This window comes from Mus musculus, chromosome 14 (assembly GCF_000001635.26).
Source record: "Mus musculus strain C57BL/6J chromosome 14, GRCm38.p6 C57BL/6J".
In the NCBI taxonomy this organism is placed as follows: domain Eukaryota; kingdom Metazoa; phylum Chordata; class Mammalia; order Rodentia; family Muridae; genus Mus; species Mus musculus.
In genome coordinates, this window is record NC_000080.6 from 22,002,799 (window position 1) to 22,022,902 (window position 20,104).

Below are 20,104 nucleotides of genomic sequence, written 5' to 3' on the forward strand. Positions count from 1 at the left end.
CTATCCCTCTGGAGCTATAAGCTACAAATAAACCTTTCCCTCTATAAATTGCCCTGGTCATGGTATTTATCACAGCAATAGAAAAATAACTAATACAGATGGATTGTGAAATAGCCTCAGAAGCAGGCAAGCATTCCTGTGAGATGACTTTGGTATTTTAGAGTAGTAGTTGAGTGTGGGAAAACCTTTATTTAACTCAGGGCACTACAGTAAAGTAGTTAGTTCATATGGACATTGCTAGTTCTCTTTTCTTTGACTTTCAAGTGTCTGGAAGTCTTTCCTGTTTGGTGGAAACCGGCGTCTGCTTCTAAGTACTGATGCGGGATGTGGGAGGGGCTGCATTTATCTTCTTCCTGCCCAGCAGCTGAGGCCCCACCAGTGAGGTCCCCTTCCTGGGTCTCTGATTCTGAAATGGGAGAACAGAGGATGAAGAATCATTTGGAAGCCCTTGTCAGAAGAACTGAATCTGTGATAATGACAATGGCATGGGGAGGCAGAGTGGAGAGGACAGATCCTGCCCTCTGTGTAATGATGGTGGGAGTTCAGGCAGTGGATTACTGTACTTGTACAGTAGCAGAGCCATCCAGTCCTAGTTACTGCCAGTTCCTATTTACAGTGACACACCTACTCTTACACTGCCACGCCCACTCCAACAAGGCCACTCCCACTCCAACAAACCACTCCTGTCCATGTCCCTGGGTGGGTTGCTGGTCTTCTTTCTAGTCCCATGAACTTCTTGATAACCTGGTAGTAATCTCCTCCTCCTCCTCCTCCTCCTCCTCCTCCCCCTCCTCCTCCCCCTCCTCCTCCTCCTCCTCCTCCCCCTCCTCCTCCTCCTCCTCCTCCTCTTCCTCCCCCTCCTCCTCCTCCTCCTCTCCTTCCCTTGAACTCTTCAGAGTTAGTCTCTGTTACTCCCAACTAACAGTGTCGACTGACTTGTTACAGTCTGGCCTACCGAGTGTCTTGTAAACATGCCTGATGGTTATTAGACTGTGCCGTGAGTTCCATCAAGCAGCATGGCCCAATGCCTCACGATGACTGGGTCCAACTACTTCAGTCTGAAAGATAGCATGATTATGACTTATCATTATGACTTCATTTACTAGGTGTGTGGCCAGGTGAGGGTTTTGACCTCTGAACTTTCCATTTCCTCCTCTGCAGAATGAGAGTAATAACAGTCTCCACTTCATCCAGTCAGTGGGGAAATGAGAAAGAAAGTGCTCTGCTGGCTGGGGGAAGTACTCATGGCGGCCATTACTGAGATCATTTGCTTTCTGACCTCTGAAACCTTGGAGTCCTGTCTATGCTTCTTGTCTGGCTCTTAATTATCTACTAATTAATGATAACTTTTATTAGCTGTTTAAATTCTCCTACTTTAATTTTGGGATCTCTCTGTCTGTGTGTGTTCAACTTTCTAATTAGATCTTGAACTCCTCTAGGCTTGAGCCTAGATGCATTCTCTCTTTATATTCTCAAAATTGACGAGCAGCGGGCTAAGTAGAAAGCAAGCACTAATTAATGAACACTTATTAAAATGGGTTGTAAAATGTCCAACAACCAGAATAGTCCTTTCACAACCAGAGTCTCCCTTAATCCCTTAATCCTCAACACAACAACTGTGAGGCATATACTGTTATGCCCACTTTGCAGATGAGGAGACTGAGGCTTCTGGGGGGTAAAATCACTTGCCCTTTATAGTCTCCAAGCAACTCCCTTTCAGAAATTCTCCAAATGCTTCCCTCTTGAGCTTCATGCACTATTGCTTCCAGCTCAGTCAGCATCCGCATTAGCTCTGATCTTTGTCCATGAGAAAGGATGATAGTGATAGAATATTCAGTCTGAAGAGTGGGCTATGAAGGGGCAAGGATATGCACACATGCAGTACCTGTCACCTATACAGCAGGCTGACAGAGCATCTGTGGGACCATTGATCCTCTCTGGGATTGGGCTGTGGGTGACTAACTTTCTTTTTGCTCACCCACAGTTTCTGCCACAAACATGCATTGCCTCTAAGAATAAGGAGCTGATGGTGGGACGTATGTTTCCTTTTCTTGTTTAAAAGAAACGAAGATACAGACCTTTTAGGAAAAAGTGCCTGTCCACCTATTGGAAACAAACTACCCCCTTTGCTTTCAGCCAGGTGGGAAGGGTCCCTTCCCTGGAACCTATTAGTCACAGGCTTGAAATGCTGGGGTGGGTTGGAGAAGAAGTGACGGGTGTGGGGTGGGAATTTGGGGAGTCTTTTATTCCCTGCATCTCAAAGGCTGTCAGGCTGTTGAGGGGTGGAAATGACTGGTAATTAGTGAGCCTTCCCTGCTGCATACACTAAAGACACTTCGCAGTCTCTGTGACCTCTGCGCCCGGTGAGGCTTTGTTATGTAGATAGTCTTAATTGGGTGAGTCACTTACTGCAAAAGGCCTAGGCAAGAACCTTGTGGGCTATGTTGCTGTGAGACTTCAAACCAGGGCTCCAACATATGCATGGAGGTAGGTGTGAGAACAGCTGGGGCTGACATCCAAGGCCCTTATGTAAATTTATGTCTCCACAGCGTGGACGGCTGTACAGTATGCTTTGGGTGTCTTTAGTGTGGAAAAATGACATCCTGTGGCCTCCCCTTCTCTGTCTTTCTCTTTCTAGTTTATTGATCACCTATTCTGGGCAGGTGATCAGTAGTTTTCAAAAGGATTCTCTGTATTCAAGGGCTGAGCACTTTAAGCCAGGAACAGACATCAATTCGGAGGCAACCAATATCAAAGTGGAGGGGGGCATTAATAGGGAATTTCAGACCCTAGAGGAGTCACTGGCAGCTTGGTCCATTGAGGAAAACCATGGAGAGTGGTCCTATTAGGAGGTGTGACCTTATTGGAGTAGGTATGGTCTTGTTGGAGAAAGTGTGTCACCGTGGAGGTGGCTTTGAGGTCTCATATGTGTTCAAGCCACACCCAGCGACACAGTCTCCTGTTGCCTGTGGATCAAGATGTAGACTCTCTGCTCCTCCAACACCATGTCTGCCTGTACACTGTCACACTTCCTACCATGATAACAATGGACTGAACCTATGAAACTATAAGCCAGCCCCAATGACATGTTTCCTTTATAAGAGTTGGTGTGGTCATGGTGTCTCTTCACAGCAATGGAAATGCTAAGCCTCTCATGAGAGTAAGTCCCAGAAAATGGAGACATTAACAGGTCATGGTCATACCCAGAGTTGTGACCCCAGCATTCTTACTTTAGCTTATGTACTAAAGGAGCACAGAATGGCATGGGAGTGACTCACAGGGTCCTATCTGCTGCTTCCCCCAGAGGAGGAATCAATGACTGTGACATAAAACTCATCGTGTCCCAAGCAGGGCTCATCACTCCACCCAGAGCTGGTACTTTGGGGAGTGACGTTACAGTGGCTTCTCCAGCCTCTGCCCTGAAAGTCAAAGCAATAGGCTGCCATGTTTGCAGACATCCCCCATTAGGCTCCTCCCACAGCTTCTCCCTTCAGCCCTCATGGCTCCTGACAGGTATGGTATGCTCTGAGAGCCCGTGAGGACATTTCCCTGACCTCTCTCTCCATCTAAACATCCTCTACAAACTGGTGGCACTGAAGCACAAATGTCATCATTTCTGCCTCCACATCATCCTCTGAGCTAGGCCCACAGAGCTCTCCCCAGTCCTGTCCCTGCTTACCTCTTTTGCTGTCTGTATTGTCAAGGTCACCCTGTCTCCTATGTTGTTCATTTCTGGCTTAGGTCAAGATCCCTTGATCTTAAGCGACCCAGACATAGCTTATCATTTCCCCTTTCTTTCTTAATGTTTTAATTATGAAATGTCAAGTTTATTAGAAAATTTAAGATAGTGAAATCCCTCTGCTCACCCAGAGTCCCTGGTTGTCACTGCCACGCTCTCTGTCACCTTCCACACTGAACCATCTTAATGCTGTATGAGTTTTGATATGTAGCCCTAATTACTTCACATTGCATATTCCAGACCAAAGGATAGTTTTTTTTTTAAAAATGGTACAATTTGTACAAGTAAGAAAATCAATGTTAATTCAGTATCATCAATCATATTTTCAAACGGTTCAGATTTAAATGTTCCCAGTTGTCTGTGAAATGCTCTTGTAAGCTTTTTATCTCCACTTCCATTGTCCAATCATAGATCAGGCATCCTTCGTGGTTTCTCTTTCCCCTAAGGTCTCATAGCCCTGGCTGATGTGGAACTCACTATGTAGCCTAAGGAATCTCCAGTTTCAGCGTCCTGAGTGCTGGGATTACAGATGTGTGCCTGGTAAGAAGCTGTTCTGTGTCTTTAGCTCATTTCTTCTCTCAGACTCTTCTTTGTGCCACCCCCCATTCACTTTTTGGACGGCCTAGTCCAGATGTGTTGTGAAATACTCTACTTTCTGCATTTGTTGTTCTGGTTCAACATTTTGGCAGGAGCAGCATACCAGGACTCTATGAGCACACAGCCCGTCTGATCACGTCAGAATGTGCGATGATGCCAGACCATTGGCGATGCTGTTCACTTATTGTAGTGACAGAGAGATTGCTCCACTGGCAAGATGTCCCTGCTCTGTAATGTATACATAAGTGGTCATCTGTATGTCAGTTGATGCCCAAGTTTGTGTGAAGGCCACAGTCATATAGTGCTTCTGCCAACCCCTCATGACCCTTGGCTACACGACAGTGGCATTCTTAATCTCCTTTCTTGGTCCCTTACTGACTTAAGAGTTCTCAACATGCTTTTGGCCTTCCCTTCCCTCTTTTGTTGTCCCTCAGGCTCTGTGGCGTCCCCTAATCCTCTGTGACTTGTGGCTCTTAGTGTGCACTATTTCCCCACTCCTCTTTTGGGGCTTTATATGCCAAATAAAGCTGAAGACACTTAGGTTTCTGATTCAACTCCAGATCCATCTCCCAAACTTTGTGACAACCTTCAGTTTTGCCTCTCCACTTAAAGTCTCAAAGTCATGACAAATATGTCAGGTCCAGAATTAATACTACAATCCCTTCTCGCTGCTCAACGGGGTCCACCCAGCTCACCATGACAGCTCTACCCCGTGACAGTTGCTCAGCCCCAAATCTTAGAGTCACCTTTAACTCCCGTGTTTCTTATACTTTTCCTGTCCAAGCCATCAGCAAATTCAGTTGTTATCATCTTTAAAGGTGTCCTGGCAATGTGCACTGCCCACAGGATTCCTGTGATAGCCTGCTGCTTCGTCCCCTGATCCTGTCCTTCTCCTCTATGGTCATGGTCACCATAGCAGCCAAAGCAATCTTCAGAAAATGCAAGTGAGTTGGATCAGGTCGGTCGGCTTGCTCAGGCCTCTCTTCAGCTGAAGCAGAAATTCTAGTTCTAGATTAGTGTTTCTGTTCTTACACCAGCAGTGCCCAGTGCACCCCACCTCATGACGTCACTTTTCGTTTCCCTTTCACTCACTTCAGCCACTCTGACATCTCCCCAAACTCTTCAGATGCTCTACTGCCTCAGGGTTGGCCTTCGTTTCTTCCATCCCTGTTATGGGGACCCCTCCTCCTCCACCCCATGTCCATGTGACTCTCCCTCTACTTTCTACAGTATTTGCTCAAGTCTCTCTCTCTCTCTCAGTGGGGACTTCCTGGTCATCTCATCTCATGCATCCCTGTATTTTGTCCGACACATGCTCCATTATTGTCTAGAACGTGCCTCACCACCAAGTGACACTGTGCTCATTAGCCACTAAGAGTAAGCTCTTCACAGTTAGAAGCTTGGTTTTCCTTACTAGTCCATCACCAGGGTTCAAGTCAGACACATAGTAGGAAATATATATATGTATCTGCATATTACATGCATATGTATATTATATGTACATTATATGTATCATATATATTATATGCATATCATGTACATGATATGTATATAATATTCAAAAGCAATATGTATTTTAAAAATATTTGTAAGTGAGTGTGTGTGCATGAGTGCACATGAGTGTGTGTGTGTGTTTGTGTGTGTGTGTGTGAGAGAGAGATTTTTGTGTAGCCTTGGTTAGCGGAGGCTGGTCTTGAACCTTTGGACCTCATACATTCACCTCCTGATCTGGAATTGCAGGTGTGTGCTGCCACACCCTGCTTCAAATTATATTATTATTTTCATTAGCTTATGAAGTGTTACCCAGGCTTGCCTTAAACTCATGTTCTTAAATCATCTGCCTCATGAATTACTGGGTCCATGGGTCCATGCCACTGAGCCTGGCTACTGTATATATTTTGAATGAATGAAGAGACTGACTCTCCAGTACCTCACCACAAACTGTAAATCTTTGTAGTTTTAGTGAAGTAGTGACAGTCTAACATGTCCACATTCTATACTGGTCAAAAGTAGCTGATGCAGTGAGGACAACCTTTGTGTGTCTAGGGCTGGAATTCAAGGGGAAGATGGTAGCTAGTAAATAGAGAACAGGGACATGAGGCTAGTGTGGCCCATGCTCCTTACATGTTCATGTATGTCTATGCTGTGCCTGTGAGAGCTATGGTGCAGCCATGTGTAAGGACCGGCACATCATATTCCCCTTCTCAAGTGTCCTCCAGGCCTTCCACAGGACCACAGATTCTCCCCACCGCCATCTTAGCTTCGGCTCTGTGGTTTCCAGGCTCAGCCCACGTATGCTTTGGAAGCAAACGGCGCATCAACGCCTGATGTACCCCATGATTCTCTTCTTTTTGGAAACTTTGTGTGTGTGTGTGTGTGTGTGTGTGTGTGTGTGTGTGTGTGTTACAGCACTTGGGGAAGCCAACTCTCTCACTCTATCATGTGTGTGTGTGTGTGTTACAGCACTTGGGGAAGCCAACTCTCTCATTCTATCATTGTGTGTGTGTGTTACAGCACTTGGGGAAGCCAAATCTCTCATTCTATCATTGTGTGTGTGTGTGTTACAGCACTTGGGGAAGCCAACTCTCTCATTCTATCATGTGTGTGTGTGTGTGTGTTACAGCACTTGGGGAAGCCAACTCTCTCATTCTATCATGTGTGAGTGTGTGTGTGTTACAGCACTTGGGGAAGCCAACTCTATCATTTTATCGTGTGTGTGTGTGTGTGTGTGTGTGTGTGTGTGTGTGTTAGTTACAGCACTTGGGGAAGCCAACTCTCTCATTCTATCATTGTGTGTTTGTGTGTGTGTTACAGCACTTGGGGAAGCCAACTCTCTCATTCTATCATGTGTGTGTGTTACAGCACTTGGGGAAGTCAACTCTCTCATTCTATCATGTGTGTGTGTGTGTGTGTGTGTGTGTGTGTGTGTTACAGCACTTGGGGAAGCCAACTCTCTCATTCTATCATTGTGTGTGTGTGTGTGTGTTACAGCACTTGGGGAAGCCAACTCTCTCATTCTATCATGTGTGTGTGTGTGTGTGTGTGTGTGTGTGTGTGTGTGTGTGTTACAGCACTTGGGCAAGCCAACTCTCTCATTCTATCATTGTGTGTGTGTGTTACAGCACTTGGGGAAGCCAACTCTCTCATTCTATCATTGTGTGTGTGTGTGTGTTACAGCACTTGAGGAAGCCAACTCTCTCATTCTATAATTGTGTGTGTGTGTGTGTGTGTGTGTGTGTGTTACAGCACTTGGGGAAGCCAACTCTCTCATTCTATCATGTGTGTGTGTGTGTTACAGCACTTGGGGAAGCTAACTCTCTCATTCTATCAATCATGTGGGTTCCAGGGATTGAACTCAGGCCATCAGACTTGGGAACAATTGCCCTTACCCACTGAACTACCTTGTCAGTCCTGGCCCTCTCCTCCTATTGGCTGAGGTGACGTTCTTTGAAGCACTTCGGTTCTGGTTTATTACTCGTAATTGTTAGTATTGTCAACATGACAAGCTCTAGAGTCTCTTAGAAGACAAACCTTTGAGCCTGTGAGGAACTTTCTAGATGACGTTAGTCGAAGTGGGATGATCCAAATATGGACAGCACTGAGCTATAGGTTGGGGTGCTGGACCAAACATACAAAACGAAAGCAAGCTGAATACCATAGTTGATCTCTTTCTGCTTTCTGACCACGAGTACAATGTGACAAGCTGTCTCATGTCAGAACTCCCCTGTAGTGGTGGGCTGACCCCTCAAAGTCTAAGTCAAGATACAGCTTCTTTCCCTGCTTGAGTCGTTTTGTCCCAGTGATGAGGCAGCTAACCAACACGCCGCTCAAGCATAAGTAGCAGGAGTAAGAGGTCAGGCACTGGTTTGTACCTGCCAGTCCTTCTGTCTGGGAGATCCTTCTTCCAGGTCTTTCTGTGGCAGGCCCCATGTCAAGGTTCTGATACCCTTTCTTCCTCAGAAGAGCCCTTTTTCAGGACATCCCACAGCTGCCCAAAGGTTGTGCAGTTTGGGTATCACAAAAAGACACTGTCCAAGGCAGTGAGTCGCGCTCAAGATGCAGCCAGGTGTCCTGTGAGGAAGGCTGGCTATCAGAGCCATGACACAGCATGCCCACCTCCCGTACCTTCGTGGTACTTTCCTCTTCACAGCCTACATCAGTGTGTCTGAAAGGGTGTAGTTCACATTCTTGAGATCATCTTACAAGCCTGCTTGGTACCTGTCTCTCTCTGCTATAATCCAAGTCTCACGGGCACAGGCATTAAGGATAACTTGTTACTGCTCGTGCCCCAGGGACCAGCACATACTAAGCACTTTGTGATATCTGCTAAGAAATCTTTTCTTTGTTTTGTGCAGATAAGTATACTTACATGTACTTAACATCTTTCTTCGTGTTTGTCAGTTTTCTAATACTGTAACAAGTTGCAGAGACAATAACTTGTAAAGATGCAAGGTTTATTTTGGCACCTAGTTTTAGGGGTTTCAACCTGGTTTTGGGTTGATCAGCCTTTTGGCTTTTGCCCCTGTGGGGATCATGGTTGGAAAACTTCCCACTAGGCCCGAATCTTTCAAAGTTTCTACCATCTTCCAATTATGCTGCGCTAGTCACCAAGCCTTTAACACACAGGCCTTTCAGGAACCCCTGATCCAATGTGCAGCATACTCTTTTTCATCTACAGATCCTGGGCTGGGGATGGGGCTTAGTTGGTAGAGCATTGATGTGGCATGCACAAAACCAAGTTGGCTCCTATACTAAATTCATGCTATGTGGTATTTCATTCTAATAAAATCCCTGGAGGACCAGGAACTCAGTCATCCTCAGCTATACAACCAAGTTGGAGACCAGCGACAGAAGACCTTGTCTAAAAAATACTCCCACCCCCAAACAACAACAAAATTGCCCCAGACAAGCTCCCAAACTCCTGAGGTTTGTTTACACTTGAGGAAAGTTTAGTTGCAGACTTATTATGGGCTCCCACTACTTAGTGACAAAGGTGGATGTCATACCCAGGCCAGAGTGTGACCAAGAGATGACTCTCCTTTGTCCTCAACCTCTGGAGCTGGCAGCTTCAGACCCGAGGCTAGGTTGGTTATTTTGCTTCTGCTCAGAGCTTCGTAGTCTGGAAAAGTAGGAAGAGACTTGGAATTAATTTCAGGAAATCCTTTCAGAACTCGTGTGTGTGTGTGTGCATTCTTATTATTGCTCTCCATGTATTCTAAAATAATCCTTGTAAATAATTATGAAAATAAATCTCAGGAACAATTATTTTCTTTCCAGGGATCCATTTATTCACCATCATCTCTTTAGAGGCAGGACAAATAGGAACGCTGGGGAGTGAGCACAATTTGCAACTAGGCGAGATAGATAGAGAAGAAAGGAACATGTATCCCTCGGAGCTCTGTAAGGAGAGGAAGAACATGGATAGCCATTTCCTTGCAGAGAGAACTTCAAAGATGTTAATTTCTGGTGCATCTATGTGGGGCTCTGGACGAGGAAAATGGCTACAGAATGGCAAGCAGTGATTAGATGTGGAATGGTACCTTCAAGTCCTCCTCAGCCTGTGCTGGTGGGATGCAGGAGGAGTCCCATTTCTTAGTCATGGTGGGGGCAGCTGCTCATTTGCTGGTTGTGCTGGGCAAGTCTCTTCTACGCTCCAGACCATGGTTCTCAACCTGTGGGTCGTGAACCCTTTGGGGATCACATATCAGATATCCTACATATCAGATATTTATATTACAATTCAATTACAGTTAAGAAGTAGAAACAAAATAATTTTATGGAATCAATGATTTATCCCCCCTCTCTTTGCTTTTTCCCTCTTTTCCTCCCCCTCCCTCTCTCCCCCGTCCCTGTCCCTCTCCCCTTCCCCCCTCTCTCTTTCTTCTTCCCACCCTTCCTCTCTCCCTTCCCTCTTTCCTCTCTTCCTTTCTTCATTTCACATTCCCTTTGAAGACACAGTTTGGCACTCACTACCTAGCCCAGACCAGCGTTGAAATGATGGTGATCCTCCAGACTCAGCCTTCCAAACTGAATGCCGACAGCATTACAGATGTGAGTCACCAGGCACCACTTTGGAGCAGCTGACTTGGACATTTACAAATCCTAGTTACAGGAGGGGGAAGGGGACCTGCTTCCTGAAGTTACCCTCAAATTCTGTGAATTTAACTGAGGGTCTGAGGAGTACATCCCCAAGTTCTAGACCACAGAACCTCTGCAGTTGGGGTTCTAGAAAGGTACCCCCTCACTGGAAATCGACAATTGATACAGATTTTCTTGTTTTGTTCTAGTTTCCTTGCCAAAGTCTAGTATGAGCCTCTTTCTTCTGAAGTACAGATTACTTACCTCCTAAGCCAGGGGAGTAGCCTACAAGTTCCAAGCAAAGGGACCAAAGCTGGACTCTCAAGATCTGTTAAAGCTAAGCTGAAAGAAGGGTGGGTAGTGAGTGCAGTGCCAGCAGCCAAGTTTCATTTTCCTGTTCTTTCTATATCAGTCTCTCTCTGTATTTTATTTTATTTTATTTTATTTATTTTGAGACTGGGGTCTCACTATACAGCCCTAGCTGGCCTTGAACTGACTAAGTGGACTAGGCTAGCCTCAAACTCACAGAGATCTGTCTCCCTTTAGCTTCTTAGTGTTGGGATTAAATGCATGTGCTGCCAGGTTCAGCTTCTTTATTTTTAGCTGCAAAAGTAGTATGTTCATGTCACAAACATAGAAGAGAGGGCAGAAGCCCCTCCCATCTCATCTGCCCCACACTCTCTTGCTTTTCTCCTGCTGTTTGCATCTGGATAGAAAAACAACTACATGATAGTTTTGGACTCTGAGATAGGGTCTTACTCTGGAGCTCCTGCTAATGTTTGTGATCTCCCTGCTACTGCAGCCACCGAACACCAAATTACAGACACGTATTGAGTCTGGCTCGCACGAAACTTCTTAAGAACCAGGCTAGGGAGGTAGTTCAGTGGGCAAATCACCTGCTGAGTGAGCTTGGTGACCTGAGTTTGGAGTCCCAGCACCCACATAAAAGCTGGTCTGCTCAGCCTGTGGATCAGGAGGCAACCCCAGTGCTGGGGCAAGGGGCACACAGGCAGGTGGATCCCTGGAGATCACAGACCGGCCACTGAGCTCAGTGTCACTGTACCTCAGGTTCAGATGAAGACCACGTCTCAGAGAACAAGATACCTGAAGAGAACACTGAATGTCGGTCATGCATGTATACTTGTTTGTACACGTGTGCACATCCACATGTGTACATACATTACACTACACTACACACACACACACACACACACACACACACACACACACACACACCACCAGCAAAAGCTCAAACCCATCAAAGCATAAAGCGAAGGTGAATAGAGGAACAGAGAAAGAAGCATAGTAAGTGTTGTAACAGGAACTAGTAATGAACGAGCACTTATAGGAGTCCCTGAGCCAGATACTGTGATGGCACACAAAACACTTAAAAGATATCCATTGTTCTCACTGAGGGACACTGGAAATGTCTGGGAGCGTCTATCACCTTCTGTCCTCTGCCATAGGTACTTGGAACCCTACTTTTTCTTGCATTTCCACCCCTCCTCCCCTCTTAAGGCCTGAAAGGGAGATGCGTTATCAAGGAGCATTTCATATGCACATGTCTTGTTGTTTTTTCAAAGCTGAAATCTCAGTGTGGAGAGCCTGAACCAGAGGCTGGCACATGATGAATGATGACCACTCGTCCCCCACTTCCTTGCAGGCAAGGAGGCCGGGCTGGAGACAATGCTGGGGAGCTTCAGAACTGGCCTGGTCCTGCTCTCTGGTCCTGTCTGCACTGCAAAGGCACAATCTGAAGATTTAAGGAATCAGTTCCTGTTTGGCTGGTCCTGGCTGACCCCAACATCAACTCCCTTGACTGGAAATAAACAGGATCTTCCTTTGTGTCCCCGGGAATGCAACAGAGGAAGAACTCCAAAGGGAAAGGGTCTTTTCTGCCAAGGACTATCAGCAAGGGTGACAGTGGAAGCTCAGCCTTGGCCTCTTCCTCCAGCGTGGCAAGGGGAGGTGCCCTTGTGTGTGCTGACCCTTCTTGCTCTCCCCACAAGCCCCATTAGAGACCAGAATCACAGACCCAGAGGTCCCAGTTGTGCCTGGTTTTGATTTATATTCTCTGGGTCTCATGTGTGCATCTACACATACTGGGCTACACACCTTCATGGGGGCTCAGAAAACATAATCACAGTGACAGCATCTCTTATTGACACAGGATAACAAATGTCCCTGGGCAAGCTGGACTATTTATCCTGAAGGGTGTATGTTACCTGAGAATGTCCCCAGTGAGGCTAGGGAATGAAATGGAGCCTGTGGCTCTCATTATAGAACAGGTTGATGAGATTCAAGAGGAACCCCAATACTTGCACGAGCCTCCCCTTCCTTTCAGTGCTCCTGGGGCCGGAGTGGAGTTGGCCCATCCAGAAGCCTCAACAAGGCTCCTGCTCCTTGTTCATTCTTATAAATCCTTCCATTCCGGCCCCTGTTTACCCTCTTCCCTGCAAAGAGGAGGACTACTTTACTTACAATTTTTTTTGTTTAGTCAGAGGGAAGCAGAAAGGTGTCTCCCTCTCCCATCTCCATCTTCTTGGGTAGGAAGATAAGATCTAGTGTTCCTTCATCTCCACTCCTTTCCTCTTCCTCCTCGTCTTCTCCCCCATTGTTCTGTTCTTTAGACCAACGCCCAGAAGCTGACAGGCAAGTGCAGAGGATAGCTCCCTAGTTTCAGCTTGAGCCTTCTGACAGCAACCCCCAGGGAAACTACTAACAGGAGAGCTTGAATGCTTGGGTCCTCCTAAAGTTCATGTTAAAACCTTAACCCTTTGAGTATTTGAAGCTGAGGTCTTTAGGAGGTGATGGGTCACCAGAGGGGCCCTTGCGATGGGATTAGTGTCCTTACTGATCCCCCTTCCAATGGCTAGCTTGTCCCTCACAGGGCACAGGGAGATGTAGCTGCTGGTAAGACAGCGAGTGGGCTCTCACCACACATAGAATCTGCTGGCACCTGATCTCGGACTCCTCAGCCTCTAGAACTATGAGGAATTCCCAGCTGTTAACTTGGGTTTATGGTACTCTGCGGTAGCAGCCGGAACCACCCCAGACATTCACTCTGATCAAGAACTTTCTGCAGATCCCTACAGTATACACTAAACCCTCCATCCGATGGAGCTATCCTGAGGTTTGTTTCACAATCTTCCCAAGATCCTTGCATGCACTGTCAACTGGCTTTCTTGGTGTGTTCCCAGAGTAGGAGACAGGAGCCACTGGGGAGGCATTTCCAGGCAAAACTAAAATCTCCTCTGAGTCCAGGCAGAGGATAGAAAGATGGGACTGACTATAAGAAAGATGTTTCTTAAAAAAAAACCCCTTTGTTATATTCTATTGATTTATTTTATGTGTAACACATATGCACCAGGGTCTCCCTCCCTTTTTATGGTAGGAAGGATTGAGCCCAGGGCCTTGGACAATGCTAGGCAAGCTCTTTACCAGTCAAGATGAACTTCCAGCCCTGTCAGAGATGTTGAAGATCACATTATATCTTCTATGAGGAACTGGATGGGAGACACTGGGAGATTTTGGGTTTTAAAATCTTTCTGAGGCTCTGTGGAGGAGGGAACAGCCATGAGACGCGTGTGAAGGGGGACCAGCCTTGTCCACGATGGTGTTAGTGATCAGCAGTGTTTGCATAACAGTCTTGGCTTAGAAGATGCAGCCGTGTGTGGAGGAAGGGCATGAGTGGGGTCCTTGTTTTGGCACTGGCTTCTATGAGTCACCTTCTGCTTAAGGTCCTTCTAGGCAGGTTGAGGTAGGAGGTGGCAGGGGAGGACAGAGTATCACAACTGCTACCTCACTGAACCATTTCTTCTCTTTCAGGCAGAAAACCCAAGTGGACAATGGATTGGATAGCCTGGACTCTGCACTGAATGTAGGAGGGGGCAGCTGTCCTGGGGGCACCAGGCCTTGGGAGTCTCCTTTTCACCCCCCTTCTCTCTGGAAAGCTTTTTTGTTGTTGCCCGTCACTTGAAGCGTTTCCAGGAACCACCTAAAGTAAATAGTCTGACTGCGTTTCCACGACTCCACTTGGCTGCAGCCACTCTTCCTATGGGACAAGTGTAAAAGAGAGGGGCAGGCAGGCAGCCTCCAGAAACCTCTGGATGCACAACAGCAGGCTGCCATCCTAGCCTGTCTGTCTAGCGATGTGCTAGGAGCAGGACTGTCTGGAAGAGCAGGACTGTCTGGCAGAGCAAAATTCTGACCACAATCACAGCTGTCATCATTGGAGGCATAGCCAGTGGCTTCTAAGTGCTGCTTAGACACAGAGACAATGACAGCCAAAGTCTCGTGACCATTCTCCTGTATGGAGGTGGCAGCCACAATTATCTGTGGTCCTGCCAAGCTACAGTACCTGCCCTGAAAGTGAGACCAGGACTCTGCCTTTCCTTATCTAGTTGAGTGATGTTGGCATCCATCTATAAAGAGAGCAGAACAGCCAAGTCAGGGCAGGGACTCAGAAAGTGGCACTCCACAGTCCAGGGCTCTGGCAGGATGAGCATTTAGAATGAAAGGGGAAAGGGTGGGAGCACAGTGAGATGGTTAAGCTGGTAAAGGTGACCACTGTCAAGCCCAAGGGCCTGAGTTAGTTCTCCTGGACCTGCTTGGTAGGAGAGATCCAACTTTCGAAAGCTGTCATCCACCTCTTCAAGTGCGAACATGTATATATGTTATAATGGACACACACACAATGTAATAATAATTATGGGGAAGGGAAGGTCCCAGCTCAGCCTCAGAAGCAGTCTCTTCCTGTCTCCTGCTCTTCTGTCTCCAGCACCGTCTCTCTCTAGAAATGAGTCATAGAAGCCAAGACTCCTCATCCCCAAGGTGGATCCTGGGAACCTGACCCCCTCTCCCTCAGAGCAAGACTTACATCCTAGAGATCCTACTTGAAGCTGTCTTTCTGGGTGGGAGCTGGTCGCAAAGAAATCAAGTTGCCTTGTATGATGGAGAGTCCTTAGATCCTGATCCCAGAAGAGTCCCAGTGGGCTCCCTGGGGGAGGGATGCTCTCCTGCCCTCTCCCTTTAATGTTTACACACTCAATAGTGCACCCTTTTGTCCGTCATATTCCTGTTCAGCTAACTCAGCTTCATCCAGTCTGAGCTGTATCTTTGTGCGAGCGCACGCGAGCGCACACACACACGAACATACATGAATACATACACATGCACACACACACACATGAACATACATGAATGCATACACATGCACACACACATGCACACACATGCACACACGAACATACATGAATACATACACATACACACACACACACGAATACACATGAACACACACACATACCAACATATACATACACACACATACACACACACATGAACACACACACACGCACACACACACACACACACACACACACACACACACACACACACGGACATACACACTATTTTCTTCTCAGAGACACAGTCTTGTTATGTAGCCCCGTCGGGCCTCCAGTTTGAGATACCGCCTCAGCCCCTCAAGTGCTGTCATTACAGGCCTGTGGTTTCCCATCCACCACACCTTCATTTCTGAAGGCTCCCCTACCATGGAAAACTTGGATTAAATGTGTTTTTCTCTTGCTAACGTGACTTTGCTCTAGGCCTATCTATCAGCCACGACCCCAATGATAGGTAAGGACTGGCACCATCCTTAGGGTGGAGGTGGGAAGGCAAGAGCAGGCAAGAAGAAGGTTCCAGAGGGAAATCTGGAATGTGGGAGCTGCTGGTCTTGGGTTGGATTTCCCAGTCAGGAGGTGACAATGGTCACTTCTTCCTTCTGGAGGGTGAGGGTGAGGTGGGAGGGGTGTGTGTGTGTGTGTGTGTATACACGTATGTGTGTTTAGGCTCGTGTGTGTGCTGCCGACAGGATTAATAGCTTTGATTCTTACACATGTCTCTTCCCTTGGAGGAGAATAAGAACAAAAGGATCCTGAGAGTAGGAGACATTATCAATATTCCTGCCCTAACTTTCATTACTGTCAGCTACTGCGGTGGTGGTGGGCCTGAAGAGAGTAGGGGCTGTATGACCAGCTGACACTTTAAGGGGAAAATTCAACCTTTCCTTGTAGCCTTCTCTCTAACAAATGGAAACTCCATCCCACCAGGAGACCCATTCCCCACTGCTAGCAAGCTCATACTTTTTAGACTGTACTGGGGACTTTGAGTGAAGAGGCCCCTCCTTCCAGCAGTTGAGGACGGTTATGTAACCTAGATTGTGAAATTCTGGGAAGGCCCAGTTCTGAGTCGGGAACTAGCAGCAACTCTGCTGACACGTCCACGATGGGGACCCCCTTCACCCTTCACTTCAAGTCTGAGTCTGATGAATGCAATAAAGCTCTGGGCATTGGATTCTGGAAGGGGCACCTTTTGGGGAGCGGGGGCCGTAGAGGAACCGGACAGGAACTGGGCAGGAGAGAGGAGTAGTCGCGTGGGGTTCCCACGCTGGGTGCAGCGCCGCGGGCCACCCGCTGCGAGCTGCCCGGAGGTGCAGGTTCACGTGCACCGGGTTGAGCCAGCCAGCGGCGGCAGCGCTGCTGCGCACAGTTCTTGGTGGCCGACCGGAGTCTAGGGCTTCCGTTGGTCAGCTGACCTCCCAGTGCGGAACTGCGCCGCCCGCCACCCTGCTCAGTGCCGCCCGCCTGCTGGGTTCCTGCCACAATGGCTGGGCTCATGGTCAGTGGAACTCAAGTAAGTCGGTCCAAGTGAGCCCCATCTAGTCCCGGGATCCAGTTGGGGATGGGAGGGACAGAGGGGCACGGGTCTCCAAGGCTTTTAACCTGAGTGCCTTTTCCCTGGGAGGAGGTCGCATGTGCAGGTGATGTGTGCCAAGTACCCACACTTTCTCCAAGTTGAAGAAGGGTCAGACTCTTCTTTTGATCCTGCCACACTTTGTAGTGGTGTGATAAGCAGTTGAGATCCCCCAACTCCCTCTGTCCTTAGAGTCACACTGATCAACACTTAGGGACTAACTTCTCCATGCGACCCAGTGCTGGTGGCTCATATTTTTCACCAAAAGTGGTTCAGTTTCTTCTTTCACAATGCGGGTTTTAGAAGAACTTTTAGGGTGCAAGAAAAATGTTTTAATACGCAACCGTTTACCTATTGATACCAGGGCAACTGTACAAATGATCTGATACATTTACATGGGAGAAAGGGGGGAGGGGGCATGGCAGCAAAGCGCACAGAGTCATCAGAGCCACAACGAAAACCACAGAGTGTCGCCTGGCCGGGGGCTGGAGGAGCTCTGTTTTCACAATGAGGTTCCTTTTCAAGGCTGGTGGAGGCCCAGGGTGTGCTACATTTTTACTCTGGTTCTTGAAGAGGTGTCACTAAGGCATGGCAAGACTGGATGGTAGACACCCCGCAGTGCCCGTTTTCAGCTCTTTGGTAAGGTCTCTGGTAAACTCCCCTAGGCTGAGCAGGGACCCTGTATGTGCTGAAAAAAAAAGTAGTTTCTCTTTTGCTTTGCCTCCCATGAAGCCAGCACTCACTATGCAAAGTTCTCCACCCTAGGGAGACAGGGTGAAAGTTCTCCCTTTAGGCTCAGAGCATCAGGGATAAGGGAATTGTTCTTCCTCAGAGGCCTCAGAGTTTTACAAAGGGGAAACACAAATACCTGCTGGGTGCACCCTACCAAACTACTCCATTTTTTTTTTTTTTTTTTAAAAAAACAGAGTCTGGTAGTTTATTCCTCAACTGAATACATTTATTGAGTGACTTCTATGCACCAGGCACCCTGCAGGTATTGATGGAAATAAGCTGAATTGCCATCTCTCTGCTGCCCCTATTGGCCTAATCTCCTAGGATCCCTGGCTCTGCCTGGAGTCTCAGACAGGCACAAGTCCAGAGCTCAGCAGTGAGCCTGCCAGGCTGCTGTCAGCCTCCACTGAGCGGCCAGAAAAGGAGAATCTTATTTTAAGCCAGGGTATAGGGGCTTCTGGGAGGTTTGGCTTCCTAGAAAGAGGGGTGTGTGCCCGGGAAGGGGGTCCTGCCCTCATGCATCTGCCTACAAAGCAGGGTCCTCTCCCCCTGCATACTGTGGTCTCTGCATTTCTGGTCCCAGCATTCTTTGTGCTTAGTTTCTTCCAAGTTCCTGGAGAACTTGACAGTGAGGTTGAAACTTCCCAAGACTTCCTTGTTCTTATCTTGTCCTCCTCAAGACTTGATGCTTCAGGTACCTTCACAGAGCTCAGGGGCATCTGCTGACTTGTGGGAAGGCTTTTTTTTTTTTTTTTTTTTTTTTTTTTTTTTTTTTTGGCCCTGCCCAGTATTTCAAGGTAAATTATCCAGAGGAGCTAGGAAGGCTCCAGAGTACCTTGGGGTGTTATTATCTCCTTTCCTACGCCATCTGGCTCTGGGGTTAGACTATTTTGCTAGCATCTGCTTCACACAATTTATAACAGAACCCACTGTGAGAGGCAGCACCTTCAATGTGTGCAATTCTAAAAGGCAGCTCCTTTTCTGAAAAATAGCCATTTAATAGGATGCAATATAATATTTCAGTACAGGTATAGTGTGTAATGATCAGAAGAGTAGGACTGGTGTATCATTATAGTAAACACTTACCATTTAGTTGCTTGTGCTCGAGACTGCCAGTCCTCTCTGTTGGCCGTTCTGAAACACACAATTCACAGTGGCTATCACCCACTGCTACTGTGTATTAGAGAACATTAGAAGATATTCCTTTTAACTGCTTACCAGTGAATATTCCAGGAAACCACTATTCTACTTTCAGATAGATCTTTTAATAATTAATTAACTTGGTGCTGGGACTCTAACCCAGGACTTCAACATGCTAAGGAAGCATGCTACCACTGAGTGACATCTCCAGTCCTAGATCCTTCTTAAAAAAAAAAAATCTTTAAAATGATTTACTTTGAGCTGGGTGTGGTGGCACATACCTTTAATGTCAGCACTTTGGAGGCAGAAGCAAGCAAATCTCTGTGACTTTGGGGCTAGCCTGGTCTACAGAGTGAGTTCCACTATAGCCAGGGCTAATTCAGAGAAACTGTCTTGAAAAAACAAACAAACAAACAAACAAACAAACAAACAAACCAAAAGCAGAAGAGAAAACTGATCTATAGGTTGTACTATGACCTTAATGCACAGACACACACACACACACACACACACACACACACACACACACAAATAAACATAACTTAAAAGTATTTATTTTTATTTGTGTGCATTGTGTGTGCATGTGTAAGCAGTGTGTGTGTGTGTGTGTGTGTGTGTGTGTGTGCCTGCCCAAGAAAGCTGGAAGGGAACATCAAATATTGTATTGGTTAGGTTTTTGTCACTTGACATATAAGCTAGAGTCATCTGAGAAGAGGGACCCTAATGGGGAAAATGCCCCCATCAGAGTGGCCTGTAGGCAAACCATGGAAAGCAAGCCAATATTTGGAGTTCCTCCTTGGTCTCTGCTTCAGTTCCTGCCTCCAGCCATCCCCCCGCCCCCGATTTTTTTTTTTTTTTTTTTTTTTTGCCTCAGTGGACAGTGATCTGGACTATGTAATCTAAGCAAACCCTTTTCTCCAGGAGTTGCTTTGGGCTAGTGGTAGAAGAAGAAGGTCATCCAGGACAGCCTGAGAGACATTTGTCTCTCTGGACAAAGAAAACAATGTAACGACTATGACGGAGCTCCTGGAGCTGGAGTCACAGGCAGCTGTGAGCAACCAG

The 20,104-nt window shown here is 47.0% G+C and overlaps 1 protein-coding gene and 1 long non-coding RNA gene across 5 annotated transcripts in view; both read left to right on the top strand.

Moving 5' to 3' along the window:
• The first annotated feature begins 10,979 nt into the window (after positions 1-10,979).
• Gm41106 lies at positions 10,980-16,007 on the top strand. Its single transcript, XR_874397.2, has 2 exons — positions 10,980-13,547; positions 14,243-16,007. It is a non-coding gene; the product is annotated as a predicted gene, 41106 (long non-coding RNA).
• A 698-nt stretch (positions 16,008-16,705) lies between these two features.
• The window catches only part of Lrmda (leucine rich melanocyte differentiation associated), a 1,036,590-nt gene continuing 1,033,191 nt past the window's right edge, over positions 16,706-20,104 (top strand). For 2 of the 4 annotated variants that reach the window (XM_006519680.4, XM_006519679.4), the window contains exon 1: positions 16,706-17,110. In XM_006519680.4, coding sequence (XP_006519743.1) covers positions 17,081-17,110 — 30 coding nt within the window. In that variant the 5' untranslated portion in view covers positions 16,706-17,080. The remainder of the gene's footprint in view (positions 17,111-20,104) is intronic. The other 2 variants (XM_006519676.4, NM_028275.1) reach the window with 2 other exon arrangements.